Source organism: Dasypus novemcinctus, chromosome 16 (genome assembly GCF_030445035.2).
Source record: "Dasypus novemcinctus isolate mDasNov1 chromosome 16, mDasNov1.1.hap2, whole genome shotgun sequence".
Taxonomy (NCBI): Eukaryota; Metazoa; Chordata; class Mammalia; order Cingulata; family Dasypodidae; genus Dasypus; species Dasypus novemcinctus.
The window spans coordinates 62,092,633-62,116,847 of NC_080688.1; the positions used below are offsets into that span (position 1 = coordinate 62,092,633).

At 41.2% G+C, this 24,215-nt stretch overlaps 1 protein-coding gene across 1 annotated transcript in view; it reads right to left on the minus strand.

Annotated features, from left to right (window-relative positions):
- EPG5 (ectopic P-granules 5 autophagy tethering factor) overlaps positions 1-24,215 on the minus strand; it is a 131,865-nt gene that overhangs the window by 106,323 nt on the left and 1,327 nt on the right. Inside the window, exons 2-5 of the mRNA XM_058277613.2 lie at positions 4,560-5,501; positions 2,955-3,198; positions 1,816-1,952; positions 787-894 (exon numbers count right to left, since the gene is read on the minus strand). Of these exons, the coding sequence (XP_058133596.1) occupies positions 787-894; positions 1,816-1,952; positions 2,955-3,198; positions 4,560-5,501 (1,431 nt within the window). The remainder of the gene's footprint in view (positions 1-786; positions 895-1,815; positions 1,953-2,954; positions 3,199-4,559; positions 5,502-24,215) is intronic.

A 24,215-nucleotide genomic window follows, 5' to 3' on the forward strand; every position in this document is an offset into this window, starting at 1 on the left:
AAAGAAAACAAAGGTGAATAGACATTTAACCCACAAGAGTGAGACCACAGCTCATGGGTTACCTGGCAACACTGATTCAGCTATATTCAAAGAGTAGAGGATGCTGAGCAAAAAGGAATGACGTGTAATTTCCTGTAACAAAATGGAATAAAGGATAATACTGCTAATTTAATCCAAAGGGAAATAAAACAACAAAACATTTTCTATTGCCCTAAAAAGATTTAAACTTCTTGCCACCATAGATACTAAAAAGAAAATGTGGAGAGGGTAAACTTGCATACTTTTTAGCTCCTACCCATTGGCATGGTTACTATGAGTAAATGCCCAAAGGCAAACAGGAGAAAGGAAAAACTTTAAGCCATATAATCAACTCCTAAATATGATTATCACACAGCCTTGAGATCTTTGCTAGTACTTACAGAACTCTGGGTTGCTGGTGGTCTCTATTTTATCTGCACCAACTGTTGAATGGGATGAATCAATTTAGGAAATTGTGTTGAGTACCACCCCGCCAAACCTTCCTGCACAGAAATTTTACAATACTACTGACCCTGCCAAGCCAGTTTACAAATGAACTTTAGCAATTCTATCATAATTTCATCTACTGCGGGTGGCCCAAGAAGTTTCAGCATAAAAACTCTTAAGAGTATATACTGAATATATTTTAAGAATTTTATCTGAAATATCGATATTTTTCAGTAGCCTTTTTTAGTAATTTCTTCAGGAAAACTGTCTATTAAAGCCTTCCCCCTACACACCTCAAAATCAGGAGGCCATTCACCATACCTGAATGAAAGGAACTGCCCATTTACTAACACCAGCTGGGCATCGAAGAATATGGTTTAGAAGGAAGAAGTGATCTCCAGGACAGCCAACTCTTTGTAATACTGATACCTGAATAACAAAGGACACATGGTTCCACTACTTAAAAAGAGGAAGAATTAATCAAGGGGTCTAGTCACTTACCCAATGTTTAAAAAAATACATATAATTTTTCAAAAGAGCAATCAGGTATAAACAATATGATGGAATGGGTGGGTTTTTTACCACACAGAGACAGTATGTTCTATGAATCTATGAGTACTATGGTAAACATTTCATAAGTAGTTTCTCCACAATTTCGATTTCTACTTTCTGGCAAATTACAAATTACTCACGTTTCTGTCAACATAAATAGATATATGGCAAGTAGTTTACCCTATTCTCAATGTTTAGTAGTTTCTCAAACCCATAAATGTCTGCTTAGCACCTGATCCCATATTCAAGAACTCTACTATAACACTAAATACATACACACACACCCCCAGAAAAACAACACTCAAGGAAGACCCATTGAAAAACATAACCAATAAATATCCACCCCCTCTTAGCACACCTAACATCTTTCCTAAGTTTTCCAAATCTGGTATTTTTCTTCTTTTCATTAAAAAATAAATAAAGTATGACTAAGTACAACACTAAACATAAGATGATAAAAAGAAATGAGATATATATGGAAAAATTTTAGCTCAGATATCTATATTCTGAACATGCATTTATTCTTAAATTTGGCATACTTCCCAAATTCTTCTTCCTAAGTTGAAGGCCAGGGTACATTTACCACAAGGCTTATTAGAGAGACTAGCACTTTGTGTTTAGTAAATGTACTAGATAATTATAATTTATTACCATGTGTCTTGATCAAAGAAAATGTTGCTACCTCATTAAGTAAATTAGTTTAAGATGCTAAAGAAAAACTATGATGAAATAAGAGATAATTCAGAAATAACCAGAGAAATAAAAGAAAGATTATTATGCCTATTTCTATTCTCTTACCAATTTCTGTAGCCAAAGAAGAATATCATCATGGAATTGGGTATCTTCATTAAGTCTCCTGGTGAACATGAATAAGACACTAATGCACTCCTTTAGTAGACACAGATCAGAAGGAATGCTTTCTGTCTGTTCAGAAGCTGTAAATTCAGAAAAGGCTTAAATGAGTCCACATAAATGGGTTTTTAAGAGAATTTTTAGTCTTCATTTAAAACAAACCAAAAAACAAAACAAAACCCTTAAAATATTTACTTCAGGTAAAAATCCAAGAAAAGTTTTATCAAAATATTATTTTAATTTCCACTAATATATAAACTAAAAATAACTTTGTGAAGTTCAAAATAAGGGGAAATTTATCAAAATTTATCATTTGTTATTTAAAGGGAGCAGATTTCTGCTCTATTTGCAGTTCACTGATTAGTTAAGATAGTCTGGGAGGGAGGTTTTTTGTTTTTGTTTTTTTTTTAAATCCTAATTTCTCTTCCAGAAATAATAATTCTATAACTTAATAACTATATTTAATATTTAACAAATCATGTAGTAAAGGCTAATTACTTAAAACCTAAAATACTGTGAAAAATTCAGAATATTATAGGTCTTCTGTTAAAAATTAGAATAAAACAGCCCAATAAACTAAATAAGCAGAAATAAAGTACAAAAGACAGTGAATAAAAATGTATTCTCATTATTAGCTTTGGGCTCTCTTTGGACTTTTCTGGGGACCAAGCACATGTCCTAGTTGCAGACCAGAGCAAGGGATAGTAATGATTAAAAGAAAAAAAAAGAGCTTTTCAACACTGTAAATGTAATTAATACCACTGAATTATATATTTGACTGTGGTTACAAATGGGAAATTTTATGTTGTGTATATGTTACCACAATAAATATTTTAAAAGAAAGAGCTTTTTGGCATCCTAAAAAAGCATAGAATGGTCGCCCGTGGGGAAAGGAGACCTAGCACTGCTCCAGACAAATGTCATCACGGCAGATCTCATTCTACATTGGGGGATGCAAAAAAAACAGCAAGCACAAATATTACCTTTTAATATCAATTAGTATACAGTCAATTTAATTAGATCGTATCATTTAATTCTTTTTTCATTTCAGACCACAAGGAGAGACACCTTCATTACTTACACACCTGGGCCTTGGTGATGAATTGCTAATGACCTTAGAACAGCTGAACTACTGAGCAATGCATAGATGTAAGACTCCACTTGCAATCTCGAGAGCAGTGAGGTGTAAGAATGCAGAGCCAGGCTCTGGTGGAGGTGCTCAGATTTGGCATCAAATAACTTCTTTAGCTCCCCCAGTGCATTTTCATTCATCTCTACTCTTTGGTAGCGATGATAGCCTGAAACTTTCACTTGATCTGCACAGATACCCTAGTGGACAAAAGGGTAAATCATGAAACCAGTTACTACTGGCACTTGAAACAATTAGGCAACAAGTATAGAACATCTACAATGCATAGGTTTCAGTACTATCCTCAAAGAGCTTATAATCTCAGAGAAAACACAATACTATCACATAGAGAACAAAACATGCAAATATTTAATCAGTTGCCAAGGACTAAAATGCCAATTACAAATGCATCGCAAGTTCAAAGACGGGAAGAGCAACCCTAACAATTTAATGGGAAAAGTGCCAGAAAATAATAAAGTTGTCCCTAGGACTCTCTTGATTGATGATCTCATCTTCTACATGATTAACATTAAGGCCAATGTGATACCCCTCAATTTCAAGGTACCTCAACAGCTCTCTCTAACTAATCTCATCATTCTTTGTGGTTCTGCTCACCAGAACCACAGAAAGGACTCCTCTCCTTTCCAATATCAACTCTTCTAGCTATGTTCTTGATTCTATCCTCTTTTCTCCATAGACTCCTTCCTATCTACAAAGAGACACACACAGGTCTCCCACTGAATGAGTGTTGGAGTTAGGGAGAAATCACCTGTTTCTCCCTGGTATCTCCACCAGCTTTCCTTCACTGCCAAACTTGTCAGGAGTGGACGTCTCTTCCCTGGAACCCCTCTCAGTCCACTATGAAACAGTTTTCTTTATAGTCACCCTAGCCTCTACAGGGTCACACCTAATTGTGACCACATCTAATCATCTCCTCATACTCTACCTTGTTCCATGGATCATCTTCTACCTGACACTCTTTATCCTCTGGATGTTCATGGCATATGCCCAAAGTTACAAACTAACACAAACTAATGGCTGTGGGCTGAATTTTACCTAGAGACATGGTTTGCTTGGCCTCTACTGTACAGGTATATGTGTTTATGTGCCTATGTATGTTTAATTAGTTGTCAACATTTATAAATCAGAATCTCTCACATAAAAATCCAGATTTCTAGCTTCTTTTGGAAAATCACAAGATGTAGTTATGCTGGAAAATAACACAACCTTATAGCAAAAAACAGCTAGAACTCAAGTGGAAAATCACAAGATGTAGTTATGCTGGAAAATAACACAACCTTATGGCAAAAAACAGCTAGAACTCAAGTGGTTGCTCCCTCTAGACCAGCATGAGCTTTCACAATCATCACCATCCCACTCAGCCTGCTTCACTCCTTCAGGTTACCTGTAGGCATGTGATTCTGTGATCCCTGCACTGTATCTAAAACAGAGATACTGTGAGAAGAAGCAGGCTCCAGACCTGGACACCATCACAGGAACAAGAGCCACACTGCAAATTTTCCATGCTTCTGAAAACTTTACAGACTACCAGTCAAAATACCTGTACAGACATCTGTTCGTCCGAAAAGTACCACAGTCGACTTTTAGCATTTTGGCAATCAGACATTAAAGCAAGCAGCTCAGCTTCAGCCAGCAGCAGTTGCTTCCTACATCTTGAGTAGTTCAAAAGCAACTCATAAAATTCATGCCTCTCCTGATGAGCCATGGTGTCAAATTCTTCTAAATATGACTCAACATTTTCCAGCCATGAACCAGGTTCAAATATTTTTAGCTGTTCTTTAGTAAATGGTACTAGTGCTGGTTGAGATGGGAGTTCTGGGTAGAGTCGTTCATTACGAAGCAAGGGTTTCACTGCCACCAAAGCTGGTACTTCTCCAGCAATTTCAGATGGCAATTGAGGATACAATTTTTTCACTCTAGGTAGCTGAAAAACACCTTTGGCTTCACAAGAAATCTGCAAGTCATCACTTTGTATTACATCTGAAGAAAGGCCCAGGGCTTGTTTGTCTTCTTTCCTATTCTGAATTTCTCTAACCTGTAAATTCTCCATATCCTGTTGAATATAAGAAAAATTAGATTGCAGTGTGCTTTCTGAAAGTCCACATTGCATCAATTTATTTTCCTCTACTTCCCTAACATTCTTGGGGATTTCTACTTTGGTTCCAACATTGTCTCCAGAGTTGACCTTCTGCTTAACTTCTTCACTGACACAGGCTCTGACCTCTCCCCCTTCCTTTGTGGTCTCTGTCTTATTTATCAGGGACTCTTCATTGATTACAGTTAAGGAAGTGAGCGGTACATCAAACATTTCACTCTCGTCTTGTCCACTGATGTCATTCTGGGGCTGAGAATCAGTTAACACCTTCAGATGAGCTCCTTTGAATTCACAAGTTGGCAAAGGGATTTCCCACTCTCTGAGGGTTTTTGGAAGGGAGACTTCATCAGATTCTTCCCTCTGAAGGGTTTCATATTTCTTCTTTTCCTAAAAACAAGATTTATAATGTGAAATAACATTTAATGTAACAATTGATGCTTTCAACATGAGAAATTTTTAACTGTAAATAAAATTTCATTTTGTCAATGAACAAGTGGAATCTAAATTTACTTCATAAGCCATGTGTTTTATATTCCCTATTATCCAATTTTGAGTATATTCAGTTTGGAGCTTCCCTAGTTCTAATTCAGAAAGGAAAAGACATCATAATAAGCAGCAAATTACGATTCAAGAATTGGGAAGCAAAGTCTTATTAGATTGTTTTCCATTCTGCCAGAGGTTAAATGAAATAGAACTGTCTCCAACCATCTTAGGGCTCCATAGGTTTTTGGCTTCATTTTGACAAACATTCACTCAAAACTCAGGTAGGAAAAGTTGGACCAACTTGAACAACAAAATAAATAACTATAGGGAAGTGGACTTGGCCCAGTGGTTAGGGCATCCGTCTACCACATGGGAGGTGTGCGGTTCAAACCCCGGGCCTCCTTGACCCGTGTGCAGCTGGCCTATGCGCGGTGCTGATGCGCACAAGGAGTGCCATGCCACGTTGGGGTGTCCCCCGCGTAGGGGAGCCCTATGTGCAAGGATTGCGCCCCATAAGGAGAGCCGCCCAGCGCGAAAGAAAGTGCAGCCTGCCTAAGAATGGCGCCGCCCACATGGAGAGCTGACACAACAAGATGATGCAACCAAAAGAAACACTGATTCCCGTGCTGCTGATAACAACAGAAGCGGACAAAGAAGAAGATGCAGCAAATAGATACAGAAGAACAGACAACCAGGGTGGGTGGGAAAGGGAGAGAAATAAATAAGTAAATCTTTTTTTTTTTTAATTTAAAATAAATTAAAGAACTATAGTATTGTATTAGAACCCACAAAATAAAACAAATATCCAGGAGCCAATACTGGTATAAATAAACAACTGAATAAATAAATTGATGAGCAAGAAGCAATAACTCTTCCTTACAGAGGAATTTCAATTAATAAATGTAGAAGGAATAAGAAAAATAGAAAATCACCAATAGAACACCATGGTAATAACTGCTGCAGGCAAGATCTACTGATGGACGCTAAAATGAATGAGTGGAAGGTCAAGGAGAAACAAGATATTTGCAAAGTTTCAAAGTATCTCCTCCCAAATATGTAGTAATTACAAAGGGAAAAGTTTCCATGGAGAATCCTGGCATATATTACCTTAACCAAATGATCAAGGTTAATATTACCAGTAATACATACTGGCTTCATAACCATCTACCATCTTCTAATAGGACATTCTGAGAAGACATTGCACCTTGTGGTATCCTTCCTAATAATGCATAACTTCGATTTAATCATGGGAAAACAAAAACAGACAAATATCGAAACTAAGAGGCAATCACAAAATAATAGAAGGATAATGGTCGTGAAAAATAAGAGAAGACTAAAGAATTGTCAGAGATAGGAGAAATCTACAAAGACATGACAAGTAAATGCAATGTGGGAACCCAGACTAGATAACAGAACTGAAAAAGGGCATCAGTAGAAAAACCGATAAAATCCAAATTAAGTTCTATACTTTAGTCACCAGTAGTATCATACCAACATTAATTTCCTGGTTTTGATAATTGTTCTTTACCATAGAATTTTAGATGTTATGTAAAGTCATGTAATTTTATAGAGGTTATGTAAGATATTAACAAAAGGAGATGCTATGTGAAGGGAATATGGGAACTCTCTATTATAGTTGCAACTCTTTTCTCAGTCCAAAACTACCTCCAAAAAAAAAAAAGTCGACTGATAAAAAATAAAATAAAATGAATTATGGTTAAAAAAAGAACAAAAGGGAAGCAGACTTGGCCCAATGTATAGGGCGTCCGCCTACCACATGGGAGGTTCGCGGTTCAAACACCGGGCCTCCTTGACCTGTGTGGAGCTGGCCCGTGCACAGTGCTGATGCGCACAAGGAGTGCCGTGCCAAGCAGGGGTGTCCCCACCACATAGGGGAGCCCAACGCACAAGGAGTGCACCCCATAAGGAGAGCCGCCCAGCGCGAAAGAAAGTGTAGCCTGCCCAAGAATGGCACTGCACACACAGAGAGCTGACACAACAAGATGATGCAACAAAAAGAAACACAGATTCCCAGCGCTGCTGATAAGGATAGAAGCCGTCACAGAAGAACACACAGCGAGTGGACACAGAGAACAAACAATTGGGGGGCGGGGGGAAGGGGAGAGGAAAAAAAAAAGAACAAAAACCCCTTAGGCAGGAAACACACAGACTACATATACATGAAACCAGGCTAGACACAGAAGAAAAAAGTTAAGGTAAAATTTTTTAAATAAAATCAAACCTTTTATATTTCACCTTCAAACAAACAAAAATAGACTGAAATCACCCAAATATTTCCTTTTCACTATGATTTTTAAGGAAGGCACACACTACATAAATTAACACACTAGATGCTTTACCCCATGTTACTAAGAAAGGGCTATAGTTATATAGTTATCAGTGACCTGGATTATTTTACTCTAAATGTCCATCAAAAATTCTGACAGATTAAACAGCCAAAGTGTGATATTTACATTGACTTAATATTAAAAAGAAAAGATCATTTTTTAAAACTGGAATTTGAGATCAGCTTGGTAATGATGAACATTTGCTACCAAACATTTATAAATCATAGTGACTCAAGAAGTAATATGTTCCTTCAAAATTACAATGAACCATGGATATCAGATTCATGTCAGCCACACAATGCATATCTAACACAAATCAGTTTGTCAAAATGCCTAAAATCATGAATAACATGAAAACACTATAAGTGTTTACAAGAAATGAAAAAGTAGACCCAATTACCTGAAAATGATGTTTAGCATATGTAGCAGTTTGGTATGGTTAAGAATTCCAAAAATAGATATTGGATTATTTCTGTAATCTGGTTTGTACCTGGGCATGATTAAGTTATGATCAGGGATTTGATTGGGCCATGTCATTAGGGCACTGAGTCCCCGCCCCTTAGTGGATGGGGACTCACAGATAAAAGGCACAGCAAAGGACAGAATTGAGGGTTCTTAATGTTGGAGTTGGATGCTAAAGTCTTAAGCTGAAGCCCCAGGAAGTAAGCACACAGAGGAAAGAGAATCAAGCCCCAGGAAGAGAGTAACCCTGAACCCAGAGAGAAGCAAGACCCTGGGAGGAGGAACCCAAGAAGTTGGAACCCTCACATACGTCTGCAGCCATCTTGCTCCAACACATGAAAATAGACTTGGTGAGGGAAGTAACTTATGCTTTATGGCCTGGTATCTGTAAGCTCCTACCCCAGATAAATACTCTTTATAAAAGCCAACCATTTTCTGGTATTTTGCATCAGCACCCCTTTAGCTAACTAATACAACATACTTCTTATATTAAATAAGTTCTCAGATTTGGGGGCCAGAAAATTGGGAGAGGCCAATGGTTACAACAGAGAGAAAAATATTAGACTTAATGAAATTAAGACAATTCCATTTGTTCAAAAAGAACAAACCTCACAGAGATAAATTTAACAAAAGAACTTCAAAAGTTGTACTCTGAAAAATTACAAAACATTGCTGAAAGAAATTAAAGACAACTCAATAAATAAACAGGCATGCCATGTTCATTGATCAGAAGACAATATTGGGAAGCAAGTTGTGGCTCAACTGATAGAGCATCCACCTACCATATGGAGGGGTCCAGGGTTCTATACCCAGAGCCTCCTGACCCATGTGGTCAGCTGGCCCACGTGCAGTGCTGCCGCACGCAAGGAGTGCCGTGCCACATAGGGGTGTCCCCCATGTAGGGGAGCCCCACACACAAGGAGTGCATCCCATGCAAAAAAAGCGCAGCCCACCCAGGACTGGTGCCATACACACGGAGAGCTGACGCAGCAAGATGGCGCAACAAAAGAGCAACAGTTTCCTGGTGCCGCAAGAGAAGAATACAAGTGGACACAGGAGAACACACAGCGAATGGACACAGAGAGCAGACAGCAAGCAAGCCACAAGGGGAAGGGAATTTTTTTTTTTAATTAAATGGGTGGAGTGTATAGTACTTGAATTATATCTAATTAAAGCTGTTTTTTTAAAAAGAGAAAACTAGTTGAGAAATACATGAAAAGTAAGAGACAAGACTAGAATGTGGAATAAAGAGATTTTATTTCTATTTTCTTAAGCTGTAGGAAACCTCCAGAACTGTTAAGTGCTCACAGAGAGAAAGTCAAGAGACAGGGAGTGGGAAGCAGGCACAGGATGGGTCACGTGATGCCCCGCATTGCAAACAACCCTACCTCACCCCCACCCAGCATACCACTGCAGGCTTCCTCTCCAGCCAGTCCCTCAGGCAGTTTTTACAGCCACTGCCAACACACACAACCACAAACACACCATTGATAAATAAAATCTATTAGGCCCAACATTAGCAAATCCAGAAACCTAAACTAGTTTCTATTTCCTGTAAATGCTCAGCTTTCCCAGAAAACCAAATTTAAGCACAGCAGATCACTAAGGTGAGGCTGGATTTAAATTGTTGTGGCTCAACATTCTCATTCCTAAGCAACCACCTGCTTGCCACTTCGTAAAAAGCACCCTCCCAAGTAAAACGGAAACAATGTCAGCCAATCAGACAACATGAGATCCCAAACTGCATGAATAGTTTTTCTTTATCACCACACATACACATCCCTCACTGCTCCTCTCTGCTAACCAGGATTGCCCTTGCAATTGCAAATTCTTGCCCTCAACTAAGCAAAATAATTCAAGTCTCCACCTACTGCTCCCAAACATGGATGCTCACAACCTGCAGATCTACCCTCCTGGGAATAATCATAACCATAATAGCAACAGCTAAGGTGGTCAGATGATCAACTGAAGAAAGACTTTTTTTAAAAAATCTTCCTAGCTCCTTCTAGAACACACAAGTCTTTGTTTAGTGCCCCACCCCCCATACCCCTACTCTTTGGAGTGGAATTCACAGCTTCTCTGGGTTTCAGAAGTGGAATCAAAGAAAACTGTCCCATGTCCCTGGCCCCATCCCCCACCCCCACCCCCACCCCCGTCTTTGTTATGGAAGTTAGGAAAAATGAGGAATCGCCCTAAAGTTGCCCTGGAGAAGGAGTTGGGAGGAGGGGATGGAGAAGGGGGAGAGAAGCTGGAGCTTTGATTCAAAGAATGTTCTAGTCAGACCTGAGAAGGTAGGCTGGAGGAAGGATGAACAACTGGTAGACCGGCCTGACCCTGCTTCCTGGCAGAACCCCGGATAGGAACAGGACTTCTGCAATGTGTATGGGGTAGCAGGGTTCGCTGCAAACATCACCAAGCACCATGGCCTCAAGAGCAGTGGTGAGGCCTCTATGGCTGCATCTGACTTCACTAAAGCACAGAAAAAGGGTGCAGGTCCAACTGGTCTCCAGACTCCAGCCTCTGCCCTACCTCCAATCCATCCCAAACACCATTATAAAATTGGTCTTCCTAAAACACTGGTCTGATTAAACACTAAAACAGCCATGGCTCTCCACTAAATGAAAGACTGATGCTTAATTCTGAAATTCAGTGCCCTGGATGACTTAGTTATAATCCCTTCCCGCTATAAAATCATCTACCATCATGCCAACCCTTCCAAACATGCTTTCCTCTGGAACTCCTGCAACATTTACTTGTCATCCAGCCTTGGTCAGGTATTACCTCACAGGTTATCTTTACATTCTGTCTCTCCCAAATAGACCACAGAATCTTGAGGACAGAGTCTGTATGCCTCTTTAGATCTCTGATTTTTCACTCTATTGAAGCCCGCTAGTAAGAAAGAGATCAAAAGACAGATCTGGAACCTGGCTAAGAGTCCACGTGGACATTAACAACCCCAAGATGGCTGTTGGAAGACCCCCTATAAGATTCTACCATACATAACAAGATTTCCTCCGGAAGCCAGGAGAAGCCCCAGATATTATCATAAAGCTCCAGACTTTATCACTGGACCTTCCCGGGGGATTGAAGGGTAGGGTAATAAATCAAAACAGCAAAGAGCTGGAACTCCTCCCCTGCCATTAGCAAAGGGGTAGAATAATTAATAGTTCCAAAAGCAGGCGCAAGGCCTGAACACTCTCTCCCCTTTGGACCCCGATTCTGGGTGCCTTCTCTCCCCACATGGATCAACATGCAAGTAAAACCTGTGAAGCAGTCTAGTAAGATAGGGAATTAATAGATGGATCTGGAACCTGGCAGAGAGTCCACGTGGACATCAGCAACCCCAAGATTCTGTCATTCAGAAGACTTCCTCCGAACCAGGAGTAGCCCCGGATATTCCCCCAAGGACTTTATCATTGGGCCCTCCTGGGAGATTGATGGGTGGGGTAATCAATCAAAACAGCAAACAGCAGGAACCCTTCCCCTGCCATTAGCAAAGGGATGGAATAATTAGTTTATAAAGCAAACTGGGAGGCCTGAGTGAGCTCTCACCCTGCTCTCTTGCCTCTGGACATGTTCCTGTCCTCTGTGCACTGCCCTCGCGATTTTTCCTCTGCTATGTGGCCACTCAAGTAAACCTGGGGATTGGATTTATAATCTATAATGGGGAACTGTAGCTTGTAAATCAGCCCTCTTTATCCCTTTTCACCCCCTTCCTCTCTGCCTGGGACCCCTGCTCGGTTATTTTCTACCATTTTTCTTCCCTCCCTACCTGAATAAATTACTGACCTAACTCACCCGGCTTTCTCTTGAAATTCATTTCTGCAGCATAGCCAAAAACCTAAATTAAATCCATTAACATCTGGGCATTTATAATCTACAGTGGGAAAATTGTAGTCTGTGAATCAGCCTGCTTTATCACTTTTCAGCCCCTTCCTCTCTACCTTGGCCCCGTGATCTGTTATTTTTTTCCCATTTCTCTTTCCTACCTTAATAAATTACTGGGGGAAGCGGACTTGGCCCAGTGGATAGGGCGTCTGTCTACCACATGGGAGGTCTGCAGTTCAAACCCCGTGCCTCCTTGACCCGTGTGCAGCTGGCCCTCGTGCAGTGCTGATGCGTGCAAGGAGTACCGTACCACGCAGGGGTGTCCCCTGTGTAGGGGAGCCCAACGCGCAAGGAGTGTGCCCCGTAAGGAGAGCCGCCCAGCGCAAAAGAAAGTGCAGTCTGCCCAAGAATGGTGCCGCACACACGGAGAGGTGACACAACGAGCTGACGCAACAAAAAGAAACACAGATTCCTATGCCGCTGATAACAACAGAAGTGGACAAAGAAGAAGGCACAGAAAAAAAACACAGAGAACAGACAACTGGGGCGGGGGGGGGCAGGGGAGAGAAATAAATAAATATTTTTAAAAATAATTAATTAATTAATTAATTAAATTACCGGCCTAACTCAACCAACGTGCTCTTGAAATTCATTTCTGCAGCAGTCAAGAATCTAGACAAAATCTGGTAACACTGTGCTCAATAAATATTTGAGATAACAGTGATGACCTCTAACTCATAAGAATTTACTGAGTACCAACAGCATGCCAAGTTCTGCCCCAGGTACACAAAAAATTCAAGAAATTATTGAATTATCCAACAAATATTTATACTTTTCATGTGCTGTAACACATTCATAAGTTCATTTTTATCTGTCCCTCAGAAAGCAGAAGATACATCCAATAAATTCAGAAGAAAATGAACTTACACACATATGAATCTATTCTTATATTTAAATTGCAAAATCCATTTCATTTAAATTTATTTTAAAGCCAGGTTCCAATTATCTTGCCTACTTCAATTAACTAAAGATAAAAATTAAAGGAGGACATATTGTATATGTAATATTCATTACAAATCACAAAATAAATTCAAACCAAACTCTATGCATATGGAGTCACACGTGCAAAAATTAGTACTTCTGAAACAGGCTAGTTTACGGAATGGGAAGCCGAAGCTAAAACCTGGCAGAAAAACATGGCTGCGAAACAGGTGGCCATGGAACCCCCCCCTGGAAACTCCAAGTACCCTAACTGGGACTACCAAAGGGGACAAACAGATGTAAGGAAAAGGGACCATATGACAGCATGTTTATTAGAGGGAAGGAAAAAGTGTGTCATAAAGCCTGTTAACTATAAGCCGCAAAAAATAACCCCCCGAAAAAAAAAAGAAAATCCTGCCCTGTTCAAAGGGATGCTAGTGGAAGCCATAACGAAGTATACCTAGTTTAATCCAGACTCACCAGAGGGACAGATTATGTTAAAAGCCTATTTTATCAGCCAGTCAGCCCTAGATATTAGAAGGAAGCTCCAAAAACTAGCACTAGGATCCTAAACCCCAATGAATTCTCTTTTAGAAGCATCCTTCTTCATCTTCAACAACTGTGATAAGGCTATTGGGCAGTCAAAGATTGCTCTAAACCACTGCAACCCCGCAGGGAGGCCGCCAACCCCCCAACCCCATCTCTGACCCCAATCCAGGAAAACAGGTCATTGGTCTCAGTAGTGTACTGAATCCTGAAGGGGAGGAAGAGCACGACCTACAGGCCCTTATTGCAAAGGCTGCTGGGGAGGACTGAAGGGGCCCAGGGCAAAAAGTGGCTCCTTGGATGACTTCATGGATTGCTGAACTAGAAAAGCCCCAGGTGACCTTTAACCTGACAGGTAAGATTTTTAAATTAATATGGGAGCCACCTATTCAGTTTTAATCTGCCACTCCAAATCTCCCTTCCCCTAAGCCTGTCCAGTAGAGGGTGTTGACAATATATCTAAAATTAGATCTTTTATTGAGTTTCTCCTCTGCCAAATAGGAGACTACTTGTAAACCATCAATTTTTAATTCTCCTAGAATGCCCCACCCCCTTCTGGGGAAGAGATTTCCATATCCTGGGGGCATGCATACGACTAGTAGGGATGAATAAAACCTCTTACGTGCCTGTAGCCCAATGCTCAAGGAAAGAATGTGGAACTCTGTGCTTAGCCACGATTCTAGATAAGGAACTGGGTGCCTCATCCATAGCTATACTCCAGGAAATCAAAAGCAAAGTAAATCGTATGGTCTGAGAAACAGGGATACCCAGAAGGGCCCTCCAGTTCCCCCAGGTTCCATTGCTAATAACACCAACCAGCTCAACCAGCTCTACCCTCATAGAAAGCAGTATGCCCTCAAGGAAGAAGCTGCTATAGGCCCATGGTTAAAGAGTTCTTGGAAAATGGCGTATTAGTCCCCTGCCACTCTCCTTGCAACACACCCATTCTTCCTGTTTAAAAAAAAAAAAAAGCCCACTGGCAGCTATCAGCTAGTTCAAGACTTAAGAGCAGTGGATAGCTTTGTAATACCAATTCATCTGGTCATACCCAACCCTTACACTCTGTTAAAGGAGGTCTTAGAAACCACAGCTCGTTTTACTGTTATTGACTTAAAGGATGCCTTTTTCTGCATTCCACCCTTCCCGAACTCCCAATTCCTTTTTGCCATTCCTGAACTCCCAATTCCTTTTTGCCTTTGAATGGCAGGAGTCCAACTCTAAACCTCCTGTCCAGCTTATGTGGACCGTGTTGCCACAAGTGAAGCCGGCTAGTAAGACAGGGAATCAATAGATGTATCTGGAACCTGGCAAAAAGTCCATGTGGACATCAATAACCCCAAGATGGCTCCTGGAAGACCCTCCCCAAGATTCTGCCACTCAAAAGACTTCCTCCAGAAGTCAGGAGAAGCCCCAGATATTCCCCAAGGACTTTATTATTGGGTCCTCTTGGAAGATTGATGAGAGAAACAAGCAATCAAAAAGTAAACAGCTGGAACTCCTCCCCTACCATTAGCAAAGGGTTGGGATAATTAACAGTTCAAAAACTAACAGTTCCCCCTCTCCCTCTCCCTTTCCCTCTCTCCCCCTCCCTCTCTTGTGTGCTCTCTGGCCTGTGGACCCATCCTGCCCTATGCACACCACTCTATGTGGCTACGCAAGTAAAACTTGGGCATTTATAACCTAAAATGGGGAACTGTAGTCTGTAAATCAGCCCTCTTTATCACTTTTCAACCCCTTCCTCTCTAAGTTGGACCCCTGATCTGTTATTTTCTCCCATTTCTTGTTCCTCCCTATCTGAATAAATTACTGGTCTAACTCATCCAACATGCTCGTGAAATTCATTTCTGCAGCACAAAGAACCTAGTTAAAATCCGGTAACACTGATGTAGGCTATGGGGTGGGGGGCTGTTCATCTCTTCATAGATAACCTGAGCTGTATGTGTCCTGAGCTGTGCATTTGGGACAGTGAGAACTGCAGCCCTGCCCTTGGTAACCATGACAACAACTCCAGTCCCAGAAAAACAGTTTAGCAATGCAAACTCTATAAAATTTAAATATTCAGGGAAGGGAAGTGGATTTGGCTCAATGGACAAGAGCATCCACCTACAACATGGGAGGTCCAGGGTTCAAACCCAGGGCCTCCTGACTTGTGTGGTGAAGCTGGCCTACGCACAATGCTGATGTGCACAAGGAGTGCTGTGCCATACAGGGGTGTCCCCCATGTAGGGGAGCCCCACACACAAGGAGTGTGCCCCGTAAGGAGAGCCGCCCCACGTAAAAAGAGTACAGCCTGCCCAGGAGTGGGGTCATACACACGGAGAGCTGATGCAGCAAGATGATGCAACAAAAAGAGACACAGATTCTGGGTGTCACCAACAAGAGTACAAGCGGACACAGAAGAATACACAGCGAATGAACACAGAGAACAGACAACTGGGGGGGAAGGGGAGAGAAATAAATAAAAAATAAATCTAAAAAAAAAAAATATTCAGGGAAAATATAAACCAAATGTGTTAAAAGCGTACATGGAATGTATGAAGTCCATGCTAAAAGCTTACCTAGAATGTGGAAGATATATGTTAATTCAAGCTTACTGAGCACTGAAACAGAGAACCATCTGGCCCTTCCTCTATATAAAAAGAACTCAAAAATCTTGTTCCGGGCTCAGATTTTGAATGAGAAGCTCTGAGCCTAGCCGGTTGTAAATAAATCCTTTTTCCTTCCCAAAATTATTCCTGAGTCCTGGCCCTTCTGAACACAAATAATTGAACTTCTCGACTTTTACAACAGCACGAGGGTTCCAAGACAGCCCCCATATTTTTGGGAATGCCATATCTCAGGACCTAGCTATCTTCACTTGCCTCAGAGATCCCTCCTACGATATGTGGATGATCTGTTGCTTTGCAGTCCAACAAAGGAAGTTTCCAATGTCAACACCATTTTAGTCCTTAATTTCCTGAGTGTCAGCATCCATGGCGCAAATCTCTTGGCAGTAAGTCTCCTACTTGGGATTTCTTCTATCCCCAGAAAGAGTTCAAGCTATCACTAGTATTCCCCAGCTTCAAACAAAGAAACAACTGCAGGCTTCCCTAGGAATGGCTGGTTACTGTAGACTGTGAATACTCAGGCTTGGCAAAATAGCCCAACCATTGTACAGTGCTATTGCAGGGGCTGATAACCATCCCTCAGAACGAGGAACAAACCAGGAAATTGCCTTCTATGCTTTAAAACAGGCTTTAATTAGCCCTCCAGCCTTAGGAATTCCTAACCTAAACAAGACTTTCTTTCTGTATGTAACTGAGAAGGAAGTGGCTCTTGAGGTGTTAGTCCAAAAACTGGGTGATATTTCTTGACCAATACCTTATTTCTCCAAACCTCCAGATAACACAGCACAGCGATGTCCAACTTGCCTGACAGCAGTGGTGGCAACAGCCCTTTTAATTGAGCAAGCCACCAAATTAACTTGGGGGCAACCTTTCACAATCTTCCCCTCACACCAGGTGAAAGACGTGCTTGAGGCCAGGGGCCACAAATGGCTAACAGATAGCCGGATGACCAAATACCAGGCTCAATTGCTAGAGACCCCTGAGGTGCAGCTAAGGGTGTGTAAGACCCTCAACCCAGACACCCTGCTACCAGCAAAGCATCCAAGGTCAGATCCTGAGGGGCCCCTTCTCCACTCCTGCCAGGGATGCCAAGTACTGAAGAAGGGCGGATTTAGAGGACCCAGGTCTCCATCCTAGCCCTTATTCCAGAACCTGTCCCCTCATATCCTGGGGAGTTCTGACAAACCCACATGACAACCTGCCAGGGCTAAACATTTCCCACCAGAAGGGAAATAGCAAATGAGATGGCTAAGGACCCACTTCAGCTTAGCCCCTTCGAGATGGTCTATGGGTAACCTTTCCTCATCCAGGACTTGATCAAAACCTGGAATAACGGGCCTCACTCTCAATTAGAGCCAAAATGGAAGGGACCTTACTCTGTGGTTATCATTACTCCCACAGCTGTTAAAATTAAAGGAATTGGGGAGTGGATGTGGTTCAAGCAGTTGGGAACCTGCCTCCCACACAAGAAGTCCCAGGTTCAGTTCCCAGTGCCTCCTAAAAAAGATGAGTGGACACAACAAGTGGACAACAAGCAGACACAGCAAGCAGCCAATGAACAGACAGACGAGGGAGCCATGGTGGGGGGGTAAAGGAACTGCCAACTGGGTGTATTTACCCCGAGTGAAACCAGCTGCCCATGGACGCACCAACACACCAGAAGCACCTGATGGGAGGTACAAGTGCCAACCATTGGACAGCCTGAAATACCTCTTCAAGAGACAAAGCTAGGTAGTCTCAGTGTCAAAGACAGCTGTTCCCTCTAACTCTAGCCCAAACGCCTATTGCCAGGCGGAAGGCAAGACAGACATTCCTTAAGAAATCTTGTTTGGGGCAGTGGACTTGGCCCAGTGGTTAGGGCATCCGGCTACCACATGGGAGGTCCACTGTTCCGGCCCCGGGCCTCCTTGACCTGTGTGGAGCTGGCCCATGCGCAGTGCTGATGTGCGCAAGGAGTGCCGTGCCACGCAGGGGTGTCCCCCTCGTAGGGGAACCCCACGCGCAAGGAGTGCGCCCCATAAGGAGAGTCGCCCAGCACGAAAAAAAGTGCACCCTGCCTAAGAATGGTGCTGCACACACGGAGAACTGACACAACAAGATGACACAATAAAAAGAAACACAGATTCCCATGCCGCTGATAACAACAGAAGCGGACAAAGACGCAGCAAACAGACACAGAGAACAGACAACCAGGGTGGGGGGGGGAGGGGAGGGGAGAGAAATAAATAAATAAGAAATCTTGTTTGTTTACATTTCCTGTATTTTCTCCCTATATAGTAACTAAAAGGGCAAAGCTGTGGACCTCCCATGTGGTAGACAGATATCTTGACCCATGTGGAGCTGGCCCATGAGCAGTGCTGATGCGTGCAAGGAGTGCCATGCCACGCAGAGGTGTCCCCCGCGTAGGGGACCCCCACGCGCAAGGAGTGTGCCCCATAAGGAGAGCCGCCCAGCACGAAAGAAAGTGCACCCTGCCCAGGAATGGTGCTGCACACACAGAGAGCTGACACAACAAGATGACACAACAAAAAGAAACACAGATTCCCATGCCGCTGACAACAACAGAAGCGGACAAAGAAGACGCAGCAAATAGACACAGAGAACAGACAACCGGGGGGGGGGGGGGGTAAATAAATAAATAAATAAATAAATAAATCTTTAAAAAAAAAAAGGCAATGCCTCTTCTCATTCCCCTCTTAGCTGTCTTAGGCATAATCACCAATGTGGGAACTGGGGTTAGCAGTTTATAACAAACCCCAGTCTACTACAGTCTCTCCCTAGAGCTAACTTCTAAACAGCATTCGAAACCTGCAAGATGAAGCCCACCAACTTTGGAAGGATGCAGCCCTTGGAGGCACCTGGCCTTTCCTACTCTCATGGTCCAGTATACCTTTAGCAGGACCATGTATCTTCAAAATTCTAAGTTTATTTCTTCCAGAAGCAATGCCTTGTTAGCCATGCAGGGATTTCATGAAGCTCTACCCATAGTACCAGACTCATCTTACTTCAATCACAAAAAAGCAGCAAGAGGGTTTTACACATTGTCAGGTGCCCCTTACCAGCAGGAAGTAATTACAGAAGAATGACTATCATTCTTCAGCATCCCCTTAAGGATAAGGATATAAACCCTCTGAGGAGGGAGCTAAGGCAGGCTAGTTTAGGGAATGGGAAGATGAGTCTAAAATTTGGCAGGAAAACATGGCCACAAAATATGTGGCCCATTTGTGAACATGTGTGAACCCCATCTGGAAACCTCCTGAGGGAAAGACCCCACCAGAAGGCTGCTGGAGGAATCCCACAAGAACCCAGCTATGAGGACTCCATTTGGAACAAGACTTCATCTGGGGTCAAAGGAAAGCCCCGGCTATCCTTAAGGGGCTCATCATCGGGCCATCTGAGGAACTGATGAGTGGGGTAATCAATGAAAACAGCAAACAGCTGGGACCCCTCCCAAAACATTAGCAAGGGGAGAAATAATTATTAACTTAAAAGGTTAAAAACACAAGCCCAATCTCTCTCTCTACCTGGAGCAGCCTGCACCTATACCTGAGGATCCGTAATCTGTTATTTTCTCCCATTTCTATTTCTTCTCCCATTTTTCTTAATAAACTACTAGCCTAACTAAACCAGCATGTTATTAACTTCTTTTACATAACACAGCCAAGAACCTAGAGGAATCCGGCTTCACTTCTATAATTTTATTTTAAACAAAAGACATTTTTCTTGCAACTAAAAATGGCCAGGCAGATTAAGAAAAAAATGTATATTTATTTTTTTATGTATACATATAGAGAACCACTTATAAAATAATTCCACAGCAGAAAAAAATGTAGGAAGTTATATAGAATTGTTGATAAACAAAGAAAGCATACTTAATTATACAGTACAATAAACATGCCCTGAATTGTTGGAGTGTCCATAGGGAAAAACAAGAAACTGTTACCAACTTACCAACAGTTATCTCCAGGAGATGGAGTTCATTTTTGGAATGAAAGCACACACTCCTAAGTATGCACTTTTTTTTAAATAACAAGCACTTTAGTAATCAGAAAAAAAAATACAAGTTTTTTCTTTTAAATTCTGGAGAACAAATAGGAAGTTTCTATTCATCATTTGTATTTCTTTCTCTATGAACTGTATTAAGTAAAAATATAACTCTTTTCCTTCCTTAAAAATAATGAGCTGCTTCTTCACTATTGATAGAAGGTACAACTGTGCACATTTCAGAAAATATTTGCCTTTGGATTTTTTAAAAGCAGGATCCAGCATTCATGTCTATATCCCCAGCACTCAGTGCAATGCCTGGCACAGAGTAGATAAAAAGGGCTTGGACACTCTAATCCAACTATCAGATAAAGAGCTCTCAGGGCCATTTTACCATCTCTCCTCAGTGTATACAAGAACGCTATGCAAATAGAAAGGTTTGTCGGGGAGGGTGGGGATTAGCATTTTCCTGTGAATACATCTCTTCCTCGTCTGACACTTCTTCCGTGGTACGTGGTACTCTTAATAATCTTACTTAATGTATCAGCAGCAAGTTATATGCTTGATCTCTCCCTTCTCCTTCATACACTTTCTTCACTCAGCTTCCAGGAGGGGACATTCTACTGGTTTACCTCCTACTTCACTGGTCACTCCTTCTCCCACTCTTTTGCTGGTTCCTCTTCTCCCCAACCTCTTAAAACTGGAGTAACCCTGGCTTTAGTTCTTGGTCACATTTTCTTAAGTGACCTAAAATGTCCCTGGCTTTAATACCTTCTATAAACTGATGACTCCCAAATCTTTAGGTCCAGCCAGCGCTCTCTCCCATACAGCAGATTCAAACATCCAACCCTACCCTACATAGACATTTATTTCAAAGTTAACATGTCAAAACTAAACTTCTCATCTTCCACAAAAAAACTATTCCATTCACAGCCTTCTCCATCTAATCATCCTGTTTCTTTCATTCCCCACATTCAAACCATCAGCAAATCCCCAAGGCTCTAATCCAAAAACTCCCCAGAATTTAAACACTTCTCACCACTTTCACTCCTACAACTCTGGTCCAAGCCGCCATCACCTCTTGCCTGGTTTACTGCAGGGGTCCCTCAACTGGTCTCTCTGCTTCTACCCTTGTCCCCTTACAGACTATTCCCAACATAGCAACTATAACGATCCTTTAAAGTGTAAGTCAAATCATGTCACTCCTCTACACAAAACCCTGAGGTGAGTAAATATTTCAAAGTAAAAAAGCTAAAGTCCTTACAATAGCCTAGGAGGCACTATGTGAGCTGCCCTCCGTTAGTTTTCTGACGTTAACCCCTACTATGCTCCCTCACTCACTCCACACTAACCATACAACTTCCTGGCTGTTTTTAGGACAGAACAAGCATGCCACTGCCTTACAGTATTTGTACCTGCTGTTTCCTCTGCCTGGAATGCTTCTTCCCCAGTACCCACATGGGTAACTCCTTCATCTCCTTCACATTTTTACTCGTATGTCACCTTCAATAAGGATTACTTTCACCACCTATTTAAAACTGCAATCCATTCTAGTCTCTCATCAGTACTCCCTACCTCCTGACCCTACTCTTTTTTCCACAGCATTTATCACCTTCTAACATATGATTTTGGTCTGCCTTCTCCCTCTAGAATGTAAGCTCCATTAAGGCCAGGTTCTTTGTTTTTTCTCTCTGCTATATTCCAAACACCTAGAACAGTTCCTGGGACATAGCAAGTGACCAAGGAGTGTTTGTTCAACAAATGAATGGATCTCAGGAAGCACTGAAGGAGCTAAAAAATAATACAGAGCATCTCCCAACTTCATTCCTATAACCATTCAGGGAGAAGAAGGGTTAAGAGATTGAAATCACGTAGGGAGGATAGGAATTGTAAAGATCTTTCCGCTCCTGTTATCAATTTCCAGGACGCAACTTGGTTTGTCCTTAACAGTTACCATATGCTCTCACTACTAATGAGGCTGTTGGCCTTAAGAATTTAGTATTAACTGTAAAAATACTTTATATGACTGTAAAATCCACTGCTTCTGCGGAGTAATTCTAAACCTAAAAACCTGTTCTTAACCCATAGTCTACCAAGATCAGCAAACACAGGATCCTTAGAGGTTGGAGATATTTTAGCAGAGGATATTAAAAGAATGAAAAATTTATTAGGACTGTCTCTTAGATATCAGATGAATAGCACAAGATAACCAAAAGTTAGCTACATGAAGTCATTTAACATATGATTAACATTGAGGAATGTAGGTCAGCTGCTTAGTAAACACCAGAAGCCACTCAAACTATCTAAATGAAGGAACACATGACACCATTCACTTCCTGAACTGAATCTTTGGCTACCACTTTATGGTTCCATAAATAGTTGCCAAGTTATACCACAGATGATAATGATTTCATTAATATAGGACTTTATAACCATGACCAAACAATGGCCAGCATTAGAAAGAAAAAATAATTTTCTAAATTGACAAGCATGAAGACCTTGCTGGTGTCATGGATTTTTTCCATTTGCCTCTTCATACTAGTGAGAGGAAATTTATTAGAGTAAATCGTTCTAAGTGACAAAGTTTAGAAACAGTCTTCAGCAGTGGCATTTTATTTCTTCATTCAGCAAACATTATCACGTGGCTAATAGGATGGTGAAGGACATTAGGAAGACATCTGTGAACAACACAGGTCCTTCCCTCATTGAGTTCACAATTTAAGAGGGAAAAGTTATGTTAACAAAGTAACTACAAGTTACATGAATGACACAAAGTACAAAACGGAAGGGGGAGAAGAGTAATAGGAGGATGATCAGAGAAAGCTTTTCTGAAGAAATTAGCTGAGACCTGTGAACAAGTAGTAGTTGACTAGGTGGAGAGAAAAAGGAAAAGGTACCAGGGAAGAAGGAACACCATATGTAAGTTCCTGAAGCAGAAAAGGATATATATAGTTGGAAATCAAAAGAGATAGGGATGGTGGATAGGACTTTGGACTCTAGTTTCTGAAACCTTTCAAGAATTTTGAGCAGAACATTATCAGTTTTTGTTATGTTTCTTGGTTCTTTTTTGGCCAGTTTTGTTTTTAAAAATATCAGTCCAGCTTTTATTTAGAGAATAGGCAATAAGAACAGATGCGGATTTAGGAGAAATCCAGAGATGATAATATTTTGGAGAAGGGCTGTTATAGTTAAGATGGTGTAAAACGGGCAGAATCAAGACAATAAATAGGAAATACAACTGGCAAGATTTGGTATCTGATTAGATTTGGAAGGTAAGGAAAAGCATGTCTCAAGGATTTCTGGTTTGATTAAATGCCTCTAAAATGAAGACCTCTTCATGGCAATTCAGATTTTAAAAATTTCACTAATGTATGCTTGGGTAGGGGAGTTGCCTGAAATGTGTCAGTAAAGTGAAAAATTAGTTTTCATTATGGATTTAGAGTTCAATGTTTTTAACTTTTTAATTTATAAATTGTTTTAAACAAAAAAGAAAAGCCTCTTAACTGACCATTTTTAAGTATTTACAACATCATCTCTATAGACACAGAAATTTACATGTAACTATATGAAATAATTACTAAACTACTAAACTTAAAGTCAAGATTTTTGGCCTTCACCTGAGTTCCCTCACAAACTGCAAGACTTTGGACTTATTGTTTAACCTCTCTAGATTTTATTTACATCATTTATTCGGGGAGGGGAACACAGAGATTAATATTTCTAGTTTTTCTAGTTAAAGTTTTAAAGATTCTACTCTCTACAGATGACTGATGTTTGTGTGTTAGGCACTACTGTTGGGGGCTTATGGCATGACTGGCCAATGGCTTTTTTGCTTCCTCCTCTGTGTTGATGGTTCTTTGACA